Below are 18,237 nucleotides of genomic sequence, written 5' to 3' on the forward strand. Positions count from 1 at the left end.
TCGGGGTATGACCATGCGGTGCATTTCACCTGCGGTCGTCGCACGGTGGCGCTGGCAGCAGTCCACATACGCAGAGGTGTGTTCGTGCATGTCAGAGTACGGTGGAGCGAGTAAGTGTGCAGACGTCTTCAGACGTGCTAATGGTGACTGTGTATTGAAAATGTCTCAAAGAACACATATTGATGACGTTATGAGGGGTAGAATACTAGGGCGACTGGAGGCTGGTCAAACACAGCAAGTCTTAGCACGGGCCCTCCGTGTGCCACAAAGTGTAATCTCAAGATTACGGTAACGACTCCAGCAGACAGGAAACGTGTCCAGGCGCTACAGTACGGGACGTCCACAGTGTACAACACCACAAGAAGACCGATATCTCACCATCGGTGCCCGCAGACGGCCACGGAGTACTGCAGGTAGCCTCGCTCGGGACCTTACCGCAGCCACTGGAACAGTTGTCTCCAGACACACAGTCTACAGACGACTGAACAGACACGGTTTATTCGCCCGGAGACCTGCAAGGCGCATTCCACTGACCCCTGGTCACAGGAGAGCCCGTAAAGCCTGGAGTCAAGAACACAGTACATGATTAGTGGAACAGTGGTCCCAGGTTATGTTCACAGATGGGTCCAGGTATAGTCTGAACAGTGATTCTCGCCGGGTTTCCATCTGACGTGAATCACGAACCAGATACCAACGCCTTAATGTCCTTGAAAGGGACCTGTACGGAGGTCGAGGTTTGATGGTATGGGGTGGGAATTTGATTGGTGCACGTACACCCCTACATGTCTTTCACAGAGAAACTGTTACAGGTGAGGTGCATCGGGACATCATCTTGCACAAGTATGTCCGCCTTTACAGGCCTGCAGTGGGTCCCACCTTCCTCCTGATGGATGATAACGCACAGCCCCACCGAGCTGCCATCGTGCAGGAGTACCTCGAAACAGAAGATATCAGGCGAATGGAGTGGCCTGCCTGTTCTCCAGACCTAAACCCCATCGAGCACGTCTGGGATGCTCTCAGTCGACGTATCGCTGCACGTCTTCAAACCCCTAGACACTTCAGGAGCTCCGACAGGCACTGGTGCAAGAATGGGAGGCTACACCCCAGCAGCTGCTCGACCACCTGATCCAGAGTATTCCAACACGTTGTGCGGCCTGAGTATGTGTGTGTGGTGATCATATCCCATATTGGTGTCGGGGTACATACGCAAGAAACAACGGCGTTTTGTCGCACACGTGTTTCGGGACGGTTTGCTCAACTTATCACCAATACCGTGGACTTACAGATCTGTGTCGTGTGTGTTACCTATGTGCCTATGCTATTGGCGCCAGTTTTGTGTAGTGCCACGTTGTGTGGCACCACATTCTGCAATTATCGTTCATTATGAGCATGAGTGAAAACATACTTCGCAACCCACCCTGTACCGCTAAAATCGTCTTCTTTGTTTTTCCACTCGCATATAGAGCCTTCATATGAGCACTGGTTTCTCCTAAGTTCGTAGTACTTACGTATGGTGTATGTATGTATGTTGCCGGCAGTAGGATCGATCTGCAGTCAGCTTCAAGTACCTGTTCTCCAAATTTGTTTCAATAAGGTTCCCCGAAGAGAACGCCGCCTTTCTTCCAGGTATTCACATCTGAGTTGCCGAAGCATCTCTGTAACAGTTGTGTGTTGTTCGAACCTACCGGTAACAAACATGGCAGTCCGCCTCTGAATTCCTTCGATGTCTTCCTTCAATCCGACCTGGTGCAGATCTCGAACGCTTTAGAGATACTCAAGAATAGGTCGTCCTAGCCTCTTATATGCAGTGTCCTTTACAGTTGAATCACACCTTCCCACAATTTTCCCATAAATCTTTTTTCTTACCTTCCACAATAGTGACACGCTCGTCCATTTCACATGGCTTCCCAACGTTGCGCTCAGACATTCTGCTCCGCGGAACTCACGGACTTTGAACGTGGTCAGGTGATTGGGTGTCACTTGTGTCATACGCCTGTACGCCAGATTTCCACACTCCTAAACATCCCTGGGTCCACTGTCTCCAATGTGATAGTGAAGTGGAAACGTGAAGGGACACGTACAGCACAAAAGCGTACAGGCCGACCTCGCCACTAACGCAGTTTCCGAATATTACGAGTTTCTCTTTCCTGTTCATCCGCATTAACGTACATTTTTCTAGATTTATAGTTAGCTCCTGTAACGTTCCTGTGAAATTGTGGGAATCTTAGTCAGCCGGCGTCGTAATTTTGAAATAAGAGCTCGTATGAATTTCGCGTGAAGCGCGGTTGCGACTCAGGCAAAGGTCAGTTGTGGAAACTAAGCCACTGGATATTGAAAGTCGTGATATTAAGAAGTACACCCGACTGACTACACAAAACATGAGGGCACGTACATTCGCGAGTGAGTAGTTCAAAGTAAGAATTAATACTGTAAAGGAAATGGGATATTAGTAACATTGGTACACACTCAGATGTATGCGAAAGTACGATCGGCATAGAGGCACGTACGTTCTAAATACTATCATTGCCCGTGGCGTGAGTGAAAAGAGTTGTGGTTAAAACAGATTTACTCGTGTAGGAAAGAAAATAATTGGAGTTCGTAATTAAATGGAAAGAAAGATTGCAGGTTCTGAATGTCTCATAATAGGTACTGAAATTGTCATTGGCGGTCACAAAGCGAGAGAGATGAACTCTTTCACATACCTCTATTGTTGAGTAGCGCCGTCGTGAAGATCGTCACCTCCATCTAAATTCTTCATACAAAATTAAGATAATAATAATCTTCCACAGTTACAGGAGCTCGGATCCATAGTATCGTAAATGAGAAAGTCGTTGTTTCGGAAATGCTTTTATTATTTTGCACAATTTCACTTTAAAATTACACAGCACGCCTTACCACCAGGACCTGAGAACAACGAAAGGGTAACTAATAATAAAACTCATAAAGGAAGAGCGTAAATTGACACGTTCCACATCATTACGAAGTGTCGTATTCATGATCTATGGAACAAGTACTAATCTCGTCTAATCTACTGTACACGACAGCAGCATCATGAAACAACCTCAGAAAACAACCGCAGATTGATGCCCATCCTGTCCGCCAAATCATCCACGGATATAGACAACAACAGCCGTGCTATCACACTTCTATGCGGCTCTCCAGACGACTCTTCCTGATGAACACTCGCCCGTCGAGGATAACATACTCGGTTCTATAATTTTCGAAGCCTTCAAGACACTCACATGACTGTGAACCGATTCTCGCTTTATTGGAAACTTACTATATTCGAAATCAGAAATTGTTCTAGGATTGGATTGTTTTGTGGAAGGAGACCAAACAGCGAAGTCAACGGTCCTATCGGACTAGGGAAGGAAGTCGGCCGTGCCCTTTCAAAGGAACCATCCCGGCATTTGCCTGGAGCGATTTAGGGAAATCACGGAAAACCTAAATCAGGATGGCCGGACGCGGGATTGAACCGTCGTCCTCCCGAATGCGATATATTCTAGAATTCTGCAGCAAACCCATGTTAAGGATACTTGTTAGATACAAGAGATATCTGCGCTTTTTCGAGTCAGTTGGGACTTTACGCTGGATTCTGCGGAGACCCTCCTTATTCCTTACCTTATGGGCCTACTTAATTTTCAACATTCTTCATCTACATCTACATGACTACTCTGCAATTCACATTTAAGTGCTTGGCAGAGGGTTCATCGAACCACAATCATACTATCTCTCTACTATTCCACTCCCGAACAGCGGGCGGGAAAAACGAACACCTAAACCTTTCTGTTCGAGCTCTGATTTCTCTTATTTTATTTTGATGATCATTCCTACCTATGTAGGTTGGGCTCAACAAAATATTTTCGCATTCGGAAGAGAAAGTTGGTGACTGAAATTTCGTAAAAAGGTCTCGCCGCGACTATGCTGTAATGACTTCCATCCCAACTCGTGTATCATATCTGCCACACTCTCTCCCCTATTACGTGATAATACAAAACGAGCTGCCCTTTTTTTTTGCACCCTCTCGATGTCCTCCGTCAATCCCACCTGGTAAGGATCCCACACCGCGCAGCAATATTCTAACAGAGGACGAACGAGTGTAGTGTAAGCTGTCTCTTTAGTGGACTTGTTGCATCTTCTAAGTGTCCTGCCAATGAAACGCAACCTTTGGCTCGCCTTCCCGACAATATTATCTATGTGGTCCTTCCAACTGAAGTTGTTCGTAATTTTAACACCCAGGTACTTAGTTGAATTGACAGCCTTGAGAATTGTACTATTTATCGAGTAATCAAATTCCAACGGATTTCTTTTGGAAATCATGTGGCACTTCTGTAGCACTTCATCTCAAAGTCCTCGATTTTCTTGTGTTCCGGTTTTCGCACAATCCATGTTTCACTACCATACAATGCTGCGCTCCAGACATACATTCTCAGAAATTTCTTCCTCCAATAAAGGCCTATGTCTGAATTTTCATCATTGCAGCACGGTCAGCAATCGTGATAATCTAACATATAAGAAACTATCAGCCTCGATGCCGGTAATGAAACCAACCTGTACCTAGGTTTCAGTCCAAATAATTGAGCCTTCTTCAGAAGATATACCTGAATCTACAATATGTCTAGAAGGGCTTGGTCTGGAAATAAAACTAAAACAGCCTGAATATTAATCGCATCTTTTATGTAGATCACGAGTAGCAGCGATCTAATAACACTTTCTTGGCGAGCTCCACATATTACTTCTGATTCCAGACAGGAATCAGGGATCCAGTCACACAAATGAGACGATAGTCCATAGGCACGCAGTTTAATTACAAATCGCTTGTGAGGAAGTGTTTCAAAAGCCTTCTGGGAATCCAAATATATGGAATGAATTTGACGTCTCCTGTCGTTGCCACTCATTATTTCGCGAGGATAAAGTTCTAGTTGTGTTTCACAAGAACGATATTTCCTAAATCCGTGTTGTCTACATGGCAATAAATCGTTTTATTCGAGGTGATTCATGTATCCGACCGCAGTATACACGATGTGATCAGAAGTATCCGGACACCTGGCTGAAAATGACTTGCAAGTTCGTAGCGCTCTCCATCGGTAATGCTGGAATTCAATGTGGTGTTGGCTCACCCTTAGCCCTGATGACAGCTTCCACTGTCGCAGCCAGACGTCCAGTCAAGTGCTGGAAGGTTTCTTGGGGAATGGTAGCCCATTCTTCACGGAGTGCTGCATTGAAGAGAGGTATCGATGTCTGTCGGTGAGGCATGGCACGAAGCTGGCGTTCCAAAACATCGCAAAGGTGTTCTGTAGGATTCAGGTCAGGACCCTGTGCAGGCGAGTCCATTACAGGGTTGTTATTGTCGTGTAACCACTCCGCCACAGGCCGTGCATTACGAACAGGTGCTCGATCGTGTTGAAAGATGCAATCGCCATCCCTGAATTGCTCTTCAACAGTGGGAAGCAAGATGGTGCTTAAAACATGAATGTAGGCCTGTGCTGTGATAGTGCCACACAAAACAACAAGGGGTGCAAGCCCCCTCCATGAAAAACACGACCACACCATAACACCATCACCTCCGAATTTTACTGTTGGCACTACACACGCTGGCTGATGACGTTCACCGGGCATTCGCCATACCCACACCCTGCCGTCGGATCGCCACATTGTGTGCCGTGATTCGTCACTCCACACAACGATTTTCCACTGTTCAGTCGTCCAATGTTGACGCTCCTTACACCAAGCGAGGCGTCGTTTGCTACTTACCGGCGTGATATGTGGCTTATGAGCAGCCGCTCAACCATGAAATCCAAGTTTTCTCACCTCCCGCCTAACTGTCACAGTACTTGCAGTGGATCCTGATGCAGTTTGGAATTCCTGTGTCATGGTCTGGATAGACGTCTGCCTGTTACACATTACGACCCTCTTCAACTGTCGGTGGTGTCTGTCAGCCAACAGACGAGGTCGGCCTGTACGCTTTTGTGCTCTACGTGTCCCTTCACGTTTCCACTTCACTACGACATCGGAAACAGTGGACCTAGATATGTTTAGGCGTGCGGAAATTTCGCCTACAGACGTATGACACAAGTGACACCCAATCACCTGACCACGTTCGATGTTCGTGAGTTCCGCGGAGCGGGTCATTCTCTCTCGCGATGTCAAATGACTACTGAGGACGCTGATACGGAGAACCTGGCAGTAGGCGGCAGCACAATGCACCTAGCATGGAAAACTTAGACACTCGGAAATTAAAATAAGAACACCGTGAATTCATTGTCCCAGGAAGGGGAAACTTTATTGACACATTCCTGGGATCAGATACATCACATGATCACACTGACAGAACCACAGGCACATAGACACAGGCAACAGAGCATGCACAATGTCGGAACTAGTACAGTGTATATCCACCTTTCGCAGCAATGCAGGCTGCTATTCTCCCATGGAGACGATCGTAGAGATGCTGGATGTAGTCCTGTGGAACGGCTTGCCATGCCATTTCCACCTGGCGCCTCAGTTGGACCAGCGTTCGTGCTGGACGTGCAGACCGCGTGAGACGACGCTTCATCCAGTCCCAAACATGCTCAATGGGGGACACATCCGGAGATCTTGCTGGCCAGAGTAGTTGACTTACACCTTCTAGAGCACGTTGGGTGGCACGGGATACATGCGGACGTGCATTGTCCTGTTGGAACAGCAAGTTCCCTTGCCGTTCTAGGAATGGTAGAACGATGGGTTCGATGACGGTTTGGATGTACCTTGCACTATTCAGTGTCCCCTCGACGATCACCAGAGGTGTACGGCCAGTGTAGGAGATCGCTCCCCACACCATGATGCCGGGTGTTGGCCCTGTGTTCCTCGGTCGTATGCAGTCCTGATTGTGGCGCTCACCTGCACGGCGCCAAACACGCATACGACCATCATTGGCACCGAGGCAGAAGCGACTCTCATCGCTGAAGACGACACGTCTCCATTCGTCCCTCCATTCACGCCTGTCGCGACACCACTGGAGGCGGGCTGCACGATGTTGGGGCGTGAGCGGAAGACGGCCTAACGGTGTGCGGGACTGTAGCCCAGCTTCATGGAGACGGTTGCGAATGGTCCTCGCCGATACCCCAGGAGCAACAGTGTCCCTAATTTGCTGGGAAGTGGCGGTTCGGTCCCCTACGGCACTGCGTAGGATCCTACGGTCTTGGCGTGCATCCGTGCGTCGCTGCGGTCCGGTCCCAGGTCGACGGGCACGTGCACCTTCCGCCGACCACTGGCGACAACATCGATGTACTGTGGAGACCTCACGCCCCACGTGTTGAGCAATTCGGCGGTACGTCCACCCGGCCTCCCGCATGCCCACTATACGCCCTCGCTCAAAGTCCGTCAACTGCACATACGGTTCACGTCCACGCTGTCGCGGCATGCTACCACTGTTAAAGACTGCGATGGAGCTCCGTATGCCACGGCAAACTGGCTGACACTGACGGCGGCGGTGCACAAATGCTGCGCAGCTAGCGCCATTCGACGGCCTACACCGCGGTTCCTGGTGTGTCCGCTGTGCCGTGCGTGTGATCATTGCTTGTACAGCCCTCTCGCAGTGTCCGGAGCAAGTATGGTGGGTCTGACACACCGGTGTCAATGTGTTCTTTTTTCCATTTCCAGGAGTGTATTTTTGAGGGTGTCCGGATACTGTTGATGACACAGTGTATGTTTCACAATCCTAGTGCAAATCGACGTTAGTAATGTAGGTCTGGAATTCTGCGGATTACTCTTGTTTCTTTTCTTGAATATTTGAGTGACGTGTGCGACTTTCCAGTCTCTGGGTACGGATCTGTCGTTGCACATGATTTGGAAGCGTGGAGCTATTATATCAGCATATTATGAAAGGAAGCTGACTTTAATACAATCTGGACCAGCAGCCTCAAGTGTTCTAAGCTGCTTTCCTACACCAAATATATCTGATTCTAAGTTACTCGTGTTAGCTGCTGTTATTGATCGGAATTCTGCGACATTTACTTCGCCTTCTTTGGTGAAGGAATTTCGGAATACCGTGTTTAGTAACTCTGCTTTAGAGGCACTGCATCAGTAATATTACCATGGCTACTGCACAGTGAATGTACTGATAGTGTCTTCTTGGTTGTGAATGCACGACCAGAATCTCTGTGGGTATTCTGCCAGATTTCAATTCTGAGTTTCGTTGTGGTAACTATTAAGAGCAGGCCGGAGTGGCCGTGAGGCTCTAGGCGCTACAATCTGGAACCGATCGACCGCTACGGTCGCAGGTTCGAATCCTCCCTTGGACGTGGATGTCCTAGGCGACTGATGACCTCAGAAGTTAAGTCGCATAGTATTCAGAGCCATTTGAACCATTTTTTTGAACTATTAAAAGCATGTGGTATTGAAGTCCACGCTGTTTGGAGCTTCTGTAAAACATTAAATTTTGGAAAAAAATGGTTCAAATGGCTCTAAGCACTATGGGACTTAACATGTCAGGTCATCAGTCCCTCAGACATAGAACTACTTAAACCTAACCTAAGAACATCACACACATCTATGCCCGAGGCAGGATTCGAACCTGCGACCGTAGCGGTCGCACGTTTCCAGACTGTAGCGCCTAGAACCACTCGGCCACAGCGGCCGGCTTTAATTTCGGAGATTTTATGTTCGTTTAAATTTGGCATGTTTCTTTTGGTTGCTTCTGCAATAGTGCTCTGACCAGTTTTGTTTACCACGTGGTATAAGTATCATCTCGTATTAGTTTGTATGGTATATATATATCCAGTGCTGTCAATACCATTTCTTTGGAACCAAACCACATCTGGTCTACGCTTATACAGATTCGAAGGAGTGGAAGGTGTCAAGCGAATTTTTTTTTTTTTAATACGATAGGGTGTACAAAAAAAAAAAAACGGAATAACTCTGCCGTGACTGGAGCTTGTGTAGTTCGCCTTGCTGCCGTTAGAAGTGAATAGCGCAGCTCATTGCCAGTTCAGCGCCGTCTGTGTTGTAGATTTGGCTTGTTCTGTTGATCTGCAGTGATTGTTTTTGCTAGCATTGTTTTGTTCTTGTTCGTTTTTTGATTATGGCAAGTGTGAGTGAACAACGTGCAGCTGTGAAAATTTGTTTTCCACTCTGTAAAAATGCAGCTGAAATTGTTGTATTATTGAAAACGGCGTATCGAAATAACGCTATGGGGAAAACTCAAATGTACGAGTGGTTTGCTCGATTTAATAAAAATGGCGGCATGTCGATTGATGGGAAACCTCGCTCTGAACGTCCATTAACTGCCAGAATCGACGAATATATTGTAAAAATTCGAGAACTTGTGCTCACAGACTGTCAATAGACAATTGAGCAACTGTCAGGTATTAGTGAAGTTATCTTGGAGCTCGGTCAGCGAATTTTAACAGAATATTTGGCAATGAAAAGGGTTGCTGCCAAGTTTGTTCCTCAGGTTCTGACTGACAGTGAAAAGGAGCGTCGAGTTGAAACACGTGTTTTGAAATAAGAGCTCGAAACTGATCCAGATTTTCTGACAAAGGTCATTTACTGGTGATGGTTCATAGCGCTATGGTTACGAAGCAGAAACAAAGCAACAATAAAGGCAATGGAAGACGTCATCGTCACCCCATCCAAAGAAATGTCTTCAAGTCAAATCAGTCATAACAACAATACTGATTTCCTTCTTTGACGCCAGGGGTGATTCTAGAAGTCGTCCACTGGGGGCGGGTGGCAATGGCGGAGGCGGGGGAGGGAGGGGGGGGGGGGAGGAAATATTGCTTAACAAAAGGAGAGTTCGGGTCCACCACCGACAAATTTGGTGTTTCTTAAAGGCAGTTTTTGGTAACTGTTTTGAAGTTCAGGGTAAAAACGTGACTATAGAATGTGTGTGACCGGGAAAATAATACGAGATGTCTGGCAATTTCGAAGTTGTTGTCTGGGGTCAGCAATTTAAGTGTTGCCAACCATACCCGGCATATTTAGCTTTCTTGATTATTGTAAGTGGTACTCGTACATTAATATACATCCAGTGTATATTAATAAATAATAAAACGCCCTTTTTAAGTTAAACGATACTTATTGGTTTAGATAGTGAGCTATTTGCCGGTCTTATTCTGTTGTTGAAATACATTGCAACCTATATTGCTACATAATTATGAAAAAACTGAGTGAATCTGTTGAAGTAATATATTCGTTGATTTCTGAAGTCATTTTATCGAGTGTAATATAATATTCCACTTGGGGGGGGGGGGGGGGGCTATAGCAGCCATAGCCCCCCCCCCCCCTCTTGCCACCACCCCTGTTCGATGCCAAGGACGTAGTTCTTTCAGAATTTGTTCCCCCAAGTTAAACCCTGAATCAAGCCTTTTATTTGGAAGTTTTAAGAAAATTGCGCAATGCTGTTCGTGAAAAGTCGGCCGGACTGGACGTGCGGTTCTAGGCGCTGCAGTCTGGAACTGCGAGACCACTACGGTCGCAGGTTCGAATCCTGCCTCGGGCACGGATGTGTGTGGCGTCCTTAGGTTAGTTAGGTTTAAGTAGTTCTAAGTTATAGGGGACTGATGACCACAGCAGTTGAGACCCATAGTGCTCAGAGCCATTTCAACCGTTTTTTTTTTTTTTTTTTTTGTTCGTCAAAAAAGACCCAATTTGTGGCACGCAGGAGACTGGTTCTTCCAATACGACAACACATCTGCACACACAGCCATCTCTGTTAGACAGTTTGTGGCTGAAAATGACACGATTCTACTGCTCTGTGCACATTACTTGCCCGACCTGACTCTGTGGCCTTTCCTTATTTCCATGGACAAGAAGGTGCACGAAAGGACAACAATATGACAACCACGAAGAAGGAGAAAAAAATGTGACACGCGGAAGCAGCTGTCAGCCATTCCTAAAGATCACTACAAGAAATGTTTCACACAGTGGAAACAAGGGTGGGACAAATGTTTTGGTTGTATTTCAGCGCATTTTCTAGAGCGTAAGTTTGTTTTGTAAACAATATGAAAGTATATGGCTTTTAAAAAATTATTCCGGTTTTTTGGGACCCTCTCGTATATGTATTTTACATTACTGGCCATTAAAATTGCTACACCACGAAAATGACGTGCTTCAGACGCGAAATTTAACCGACAGGAAGGAGATGCTGTGATATGCAAATGATTAGCTTTTGCGAGCATTCACACAAGGTTGACGCCGGTGGCAACACCTACAACGTGCTGACATCAGGAAAGTTTCCAACCGATTTCTCGTACACAAACAGCAGTTGACCGGCGTTGCCTGGTGAAACGTTGTTGTGATCCGTCGTGTAAGGAGGAGAAATACGTACCATCACGTTTCCGACTTTGATAAAGCTCGGATTGTAGCCTGTCGCGATTGCGGCTTATCGTGTCGCAACATTGCTGCTCGCGTTGGTCGAGATCCAATGACTGTTAGCAGAATATGGAATCGGTGGGTTCAGGAGGGTAATACGGAACGCCGTGCTGGATCCCAACGGCCTCGTATCACTAGCAGTCGAGATGGCAGGCATCTTATCCGGACGGCTGTAACGGATCGTGCAGCCACGTCTCGATCCCTGAGTGAACAGATGGGGGCGTTTGCAAGACAACCATCTGCACGAACAGTTCGATGAGGTTTGCAGCAGCATGGACTATCAGCTTGGAGACCGTGGCTGTGGTTACCCTTGACGCTGCATCACAGACAGGAGCGCCTGCGATGGTGTACTCGACGACGAACCTGGGTGCACGAATGGGAAAACGTCATTTTTTCTGATGAATCCAGGTTCTGTTTACAGCATCATGATGGTCACATCCATGGTTGGCGACATCGCGGTGAACGCACATTGGAAGCGTGTATTCGTCATCGCCATACTGGCTTATCACCCGGCGTGAAGGTATGGGCTGCCATTGGTTACACGTCTCGGTCACCTCTTGTTCGCATTGACGGCACTTTGAACAGTGGACATTACATTTCAGATGTGTTACGACCCGTGACTTTACCCTTCACCCTTCATTCGATCCCTGCGAAACGCCACATTTCAGCAGGATAATGCACGACCGCACGTTGCAGGTCCTGTACGGGCCTTTCTGGATACAGAAAATGTTCAACTGCTGCCCTGGCCAGCACATTCTCCAGATCTCTCACCAATTGAAAAGGTCTGGTTAGTGGTGGCCGAGCAACTGGCTCGTCACAATACGCCAGTCACTACTCTTGATGAACTGTGGTATCGTGTTGAAGCTGCATGGGCAGCTGTACCTGTACACGTCATCCGAGCCCTGTTTGACTCAATGCCCAGGCGTATCGAGGCCGTTATTACGGCCAGAGGTGGTTGTTCTGGGTACTGATTTCTCAGGATCTGTGCACCCAAATTGCGTGAAAATGTAATCACATGTCAGTTCTAGTACATTATATTTGTCCAGTGAATACCCGTTTATCATCTGAATTACTTCTTTGTCTAGAAATTTTGATGGCGAGTGGGTTATTTTGGGTGGGTTTGGATGCAGAGCAAACGCAGCTGTCAGATGAGGCAAGTATTCAGTGGATGGCGGCAAGTAGACACGAGCTCATTAGGAGCGCGGCCGTCGAGATGGCAGCGCCACGCAATTGGACGGCTGGTACTCTGAGACCCGGCCAGTGCGGACAGGAGCTATCGTGCTGGAAATATTGGAGCCTCTTCGGACTTCCGCCCGACGAGAGTCACGGGAGCGGGGGAGTGCGACATTCTGTGTGCGGGTGAGCTGGGCTGGAAGGGCCAGATAATAGAGCGGCCGGGTTATCAAGAAGCTGGGCGCGCGGAATAATTTGGGGTGGAGCGGACCAATCACGTGGCGGCTTTCGCTGCGGCAGGAGGGAGACAGTAGCGGCTTCCCAAAAACAGCCACCAGCTAGCTGCCTAGTGTGGCGCCTGTTCAGCTGTGCGTTGGGGTACAGCGCAATGAGGTAACCAAAGTCATCGGATAACCATATGCGCATAGGCTATAGAGATGGTGCTCTATTGATCGTGATGGGGCCAAATATCTCGCGAAATAAGCGTCAGACGAAAAAACTATAAAGAACGAAACTCGTCTAGCTTGAAGGGGGAAACCAGATGGTGCCCTGATTGGCCGACTAGATGCCGCTGCCATAGGTCAAACTGACAGCAACTGCGTTTTATTTAAGTAGGATCCCTAATTTCTATTACATATTCGTGTAGTACGTAAAGAAATATGAATGTTTTAGTTGATCCACTTTTTTCGCTTTCTACATCTACATCCATACTCCGGAAGCCACCTGACGGTGTGTGGCGGAGGGTACCTTGAGTATCTCTATCGGTTCTCCCTTCTATTCCAGTCACGTATTGTTCGTGGAAAGAAGGATTGTCGGTATGCCTCTGTGTGGGCTCTAATCTCTCTGGTTTTATCCTCATGCTCTTTTCGCGAGATATACGTACGAGGGAGTAATACACTGCTTGGCTCCTCGGTGAAGGTGTGTCCTCGAAACTTCAACAAAGCCCGTAGCGAGCTACTGAGTGTCTCTCCTGCAGAATCTTCCACTGCAGTTTATCTATCATCTCAGTAACGCTTTCGCGATTACTAAACGATGCTGTAACGAAGCGCGCTGCTCTCCGTTGGATCTTCTCTATCTCTTCTGTGAACCGTATCTGGTACGGATCCCACACTGCTGAGCAGTATTCGAGCAGTGGGCGAACAAGCGTACTGTAACCTACTTCCTTTGTTTTCGGATTGCATTTTCTTAGGATCCTTTCAATGAATCTCAGTCTGGCATCTGCTTTACCGACGACCAGCTTTATGTGATCAATCCATTTTAAATCACTCCTAATGCACACTCCCAGATAATTTGTGGAATTAACTGCTTCCAGTTGCTGACCTGCTATATTGTAGTTAAATGATAAAGGATCTTTCTTTCTATGTATTCGCAGCACATTACACCTGTTTTCATTGGGATTCCATTGCCATTCCCTGCACCATGCGTCAATTCACTGCAGATCCTCCTGCATTTCAGTACAATTTTTCATTGTTACAACCTCTCGATATAGCCTACCACAGCATCACCTGCAAAAGTCTCAGTGAACTTCCGATGTCATCCACCAGGTCATCTATGTATATTGTGAATAGTAACGGTCCTACGACACTCCCCTGCGGCACACCTGAAATCACTCTTACTTCGGAAGGCTTTGTGATACATGGCGCTGTAATAGTCACAAACGTATAAGTACGTGGTATCACGTAACATTCCGCCAGTGCCGAAGGTATTTGCTTCGTGATACATTACCCGTGTTAAAATGGACCATTTACCAATTGCGGAAAAGGTCGGTATCGTGTTGATGCATGGCTATTGTGATCAAAATGCCCAACGGGCGTGTGCTATGAATGCTGCTCGGTATCCTGGACGACATCATCCAAGTGTCCGGACCCATCGCCGGATAGTTACGTTATTTAAGGAAACAGGAAGTGTTCAGCCACGTGTGAAACGTCAACCACGACCTGCGACAAATGATGATGCCCAAGTAAGTGTTTTAGCTGCTGTCACGGCTAAACCGCACATCAGTAGCAGACAAAATTGCGCGTGAATCGGGAATCCCAAAAAAGTCGGTGTTGAGAATGCTACATCAACATCGATTGCACCTGTACCATATTTCTATGCATCAGGAATTGCATGGCGACGACTTTGAACGTCGTGTACAGTTCTGCCACTGGGCGCAAGAGAAATTACGGGACGATGACAGATTTTTTGCACGCGTTCTATTAAGCGACGAAGCGTCATTCACCGACAGCGGTAACGTAAACCGGCTTAATATGCACTATTGGGCAACGGAAAATCCAAGATGGCTGCGACAAGTGGAACATAAGCGACCTTGGCGAGTTAATGTATGGTGCGGCATTATGGGAGGAAGGGTAATTGGCCCCCGTTTTGTTGATCACAATCTAATTGGTGGAATGTATGCCGATTTCCTACGTAATGTTCTACCGACGTTACTACAAGATGTTTCACTGCATGACAGAATGGCGATGTACTTCCAACATGATGGATGTCCGGCACATAGCTCCCGTGCGGTTGAAGCGGTATTGAATAGCGTATTTCATGACAGGTGGATTGGTCGTCGAAGCACCATACCGTGGCTCGCACGTTCACCGGATGTGACGTCCCCGGATTTCTCTCTGTGGGGAAATTTGAAGGATATTTGCCATCGTGATCCACCGACAACGCCTGACAACATGCGTGAGCACTTTGTCAATGTATGTGCGAACATTACGGAAGGCGAACTACTCACTGTTGAGAGGAATGTCGTTAACGTATTGCCAAACGCATTGAGGTTGACGGACATAATTTTGAGCATTTATTGCATTAATTTGGTATTTACAGGTAATCACGCTGTAACAACATGCGTTTTCAGAAATGATAAGTTCACAAAGGTACATGTATGAGATTGGAACAACCGAAATAAAGTGTTCAAACGTACCTACATTCTGTATTTTCATTTTAAAAAAACCAACCTGTTACCAACGGTTCGTCTAAAATTTTGAGCCATATGTTTGTGACTATTACAGCGCCATCTATCAGAAAGCGAGAAAAGTGGTCCAACTAAAACATTCATATTTCTTTACGTACTGCACGAATATGTAATAAAAAGTGGGGGTTCCTATTTAAAAAAATCGCAGTTGATATCCGTTTGACATATGGCAGCGCCATCTAGCGGGCCAACCATAACGCCATCTTGTTTCCGCCTTCAAGAGAGCCAAGGTTCTTTCTGTGTAGTTTTTTCGTTTGCTGCTTATTTCGTGAGATATTTGGTCTGGTCGTTATCAATGGACCACACTGTATATGTGTGTGTATATATCTGCACAACAACAAGTGTAAGTTACAGTCCAACATCATTAGTCTCCCTGGTTGCGTCTCTTGAGAAAGAGTGACAGAAAATTCCTCTGCAGACTTTCAGATATCTCGCTGAAAATGCACACAGCAGGGTTCAAGGCAAAGGCCGCAGGCCCTGCAATAGTGTCCGATACTAGCTGTCCGCATATTTTTGACCGGAGTATGTCAGTACTGGTAGTCTATGTGTTGACGTGGCAACAGCCAGGTATTTGGGAGTAACGGGCAACTACGTGTTTGTTGCAGGATGCGGCAGAATTCGGAATCCAGCACAGTCTTCTCCAGGGGCTTCTGGCACGACATCTTCTCCAAGGTGAGTACACCAAAGGAAGACTCCAATTATTTTCTTACCCTTTAGTGTCAGAGGTGCGAAGCTGCCTCATCTTTGCATAACAACGCAGCTGGATCAAAAGTTTCCTGACGCACAGAGAAGGTTCTTTACGATTTTTCTCCTTTATGTTCCTTTTCTTATTGCACCTTTCTCCTTTTAGATATACGAGGGTCACTCCAAAAGAGATGCACACTATTTTTGTAAAAATACAGTTTTCATTCCTGCATGTGTCAAAGTTTTACAGAGTGTGATACATCCTTCGCGCTTGTTTTCAAACTTAGTTCAACCTGTTCCCGTGAGTGGCGCCGTCACAGCACGTCTTCAAGATGGCCGCTACACTTGACGTTCGTCAGAACCGACGTGGCGTCATACAATTCCTGTGCTGTGAAAACGAGACAGTGGGATACATCGACAAGAGGTTGAGAAAGGTGTCCGGAGATGCTGCTGTCGATCACAGTACAGTCAGTCGGTGGGCGAGCAGGTTACGTGACGAAAGCGGGCACGGCAATATTGAGGATTGTCCTCGCAGCGGCAGACCTCGTACTGCACACACACTCCAGACAATGTGCAGAGAGTTAACCAGTTGGTGACTGCCGACAGACGCATCGCAGTGAACGAATTGTCACGCTACGTTGGGATAGGGTAAGGAAGTGTTTGCAGAATACTGAAAATGTGTGCGTTAAAAAAGATTTGTGCCAGGTGGGTTCCTAGGATATTGACAGTGGCTCACAAAGAAACAAGACATGCAGCGAACTTTTGGAACAGTACGAGAATGGTGGAGACGAATTTCTTGGAAGAATTGTGACAGGTGATGAAATGTGGCTTCATCATTTTTCACCAGAGACGAAGAGGCAATCAATGGACTGGCATCGTGCAAATATACCCAAGAAAAAAAATCAGAACCGCGCCTTCTGCTGGACAAGTTATGGCTACAGTGTTTTTTCGATTCCGAAGGACATCGTGCCAAGTGGAACCACCATAAATCCTGATGCATATGTGACGACACTGAAGAAACTTCCAGCTAGACTGAGTCGTGTTCGACCACATCGGCAGAAGCAGGACGTTTTGCTGTTGCACGACAATGCACGGCCACATGTGAAAGAACCATGTAAGCGATCGCAAAACTCGGACGGACAACACTGAAACACCCGCCTTAAAGTCCTGACCTGGCTCCATGTGACTATCATCTCTTTGGGAAACTGAAAGACTCTCTTCGTGGAACAAGGTTTAAGAATGATGACTCCCTCGTGCACGCTGCCAAACAGTGGCTCCAAAAGGTTGGTCCACAATTTTACCATGCGGGTATACATGCGCTGGTTCCAAGATGGCGTAAGGCAGTTGAGAGGGATGGAAATTATGTGCAGAAATGAAAATATTGTTCCTAAAGGATGAATCTACACACTGTAAAACTTTCAAACATGTAGAATAAAAGATGGATTTAAAAAAAAAATTGTGTTCATTTCTTTTGGACTGACCCTCGTAACTTTATATAAAGGACTATTCAAAAAGAATTTATTGCTTCCAAATTACAAAGATAGAAACGCAGTTCCGACGTTCCTGGAAAGAGGAAAGTTCACGTTTTTATGCATTCTATGTGAGCACCACGTGTTACACGACAAATACGGACACTGTGACTCATTTCCTGCCACACACGAAGTAGCGGTTTTCGTCACCCAATTGACAGCTTCGACAATGCGATGTCGCAGACTTTCAAGAGTGTGAGGCATGGGGGGGGAGGGGGGGGGGGTTAGAAACGCAAGCCCACGTAAGCCCACTGATAAGTCACAAGATGTGAGGGCTACAGAATATAAAGCCATCGGTTACGAAGTTTATTTTCTGCTCCTCTTCCCATCTAGCGTCGCATTATTGAAGCTGTGAATTCGATAACGAGAGACCAGCTGCTTCGTGTGTGGTAGGAAATGATATTCGTCATGTAACACATGGAGTTCGCACTGAATGCATAAAAACGTGAACTTTTCTCTTTCCATGAACCATGGAGTTGTATTTCGGAAGCAATAAATGTTTAAAATCTGTTCCTTCCTTTCGAATAGCCCTGT

The 18,237-nt window shown here is 46.7% G+C and overlaps 1 protein-coding gene across 1 annotated transcript in view; it reads left to right on the forward strand.

Annotated features, from left to right (window-relative positions):
- LOC126295469 (pleckstrin homology domain-containing family G member 5) overlaps nt 1–18,237 on the forward strand; it is a 1,663,439-nt gene that overhangs the window by 355,895 nt on the left and 1,289,307 nt on the right. Inside the window, exon 5 of the mRNA XM_049988005.1 lies at nt 16,096–16,162. Within this exon, the coding sequence (XP_049843962.1) occupies nt 16,096–16,162 (67 nt within the window). The remainder of the gene's footprint in view (nt 1–16,095; nt 16,163–18,237) is intronic.

Source organism: Schistocerca gregaria, chromosome 11 (genome assembly GCF_023897955.1).
Source record: "Schistocerca gregaria isolate iqSchGreg1 chromosome 11, iqSchGreg1.2, whole genome shotgun sequence".
Taxonomy (NCBI): Eukaryota; Metazoa; Arthropoda; class Insecta; order Orthoptera; family Acrididae; genus Schistocerca; species Schistocerca gregaria.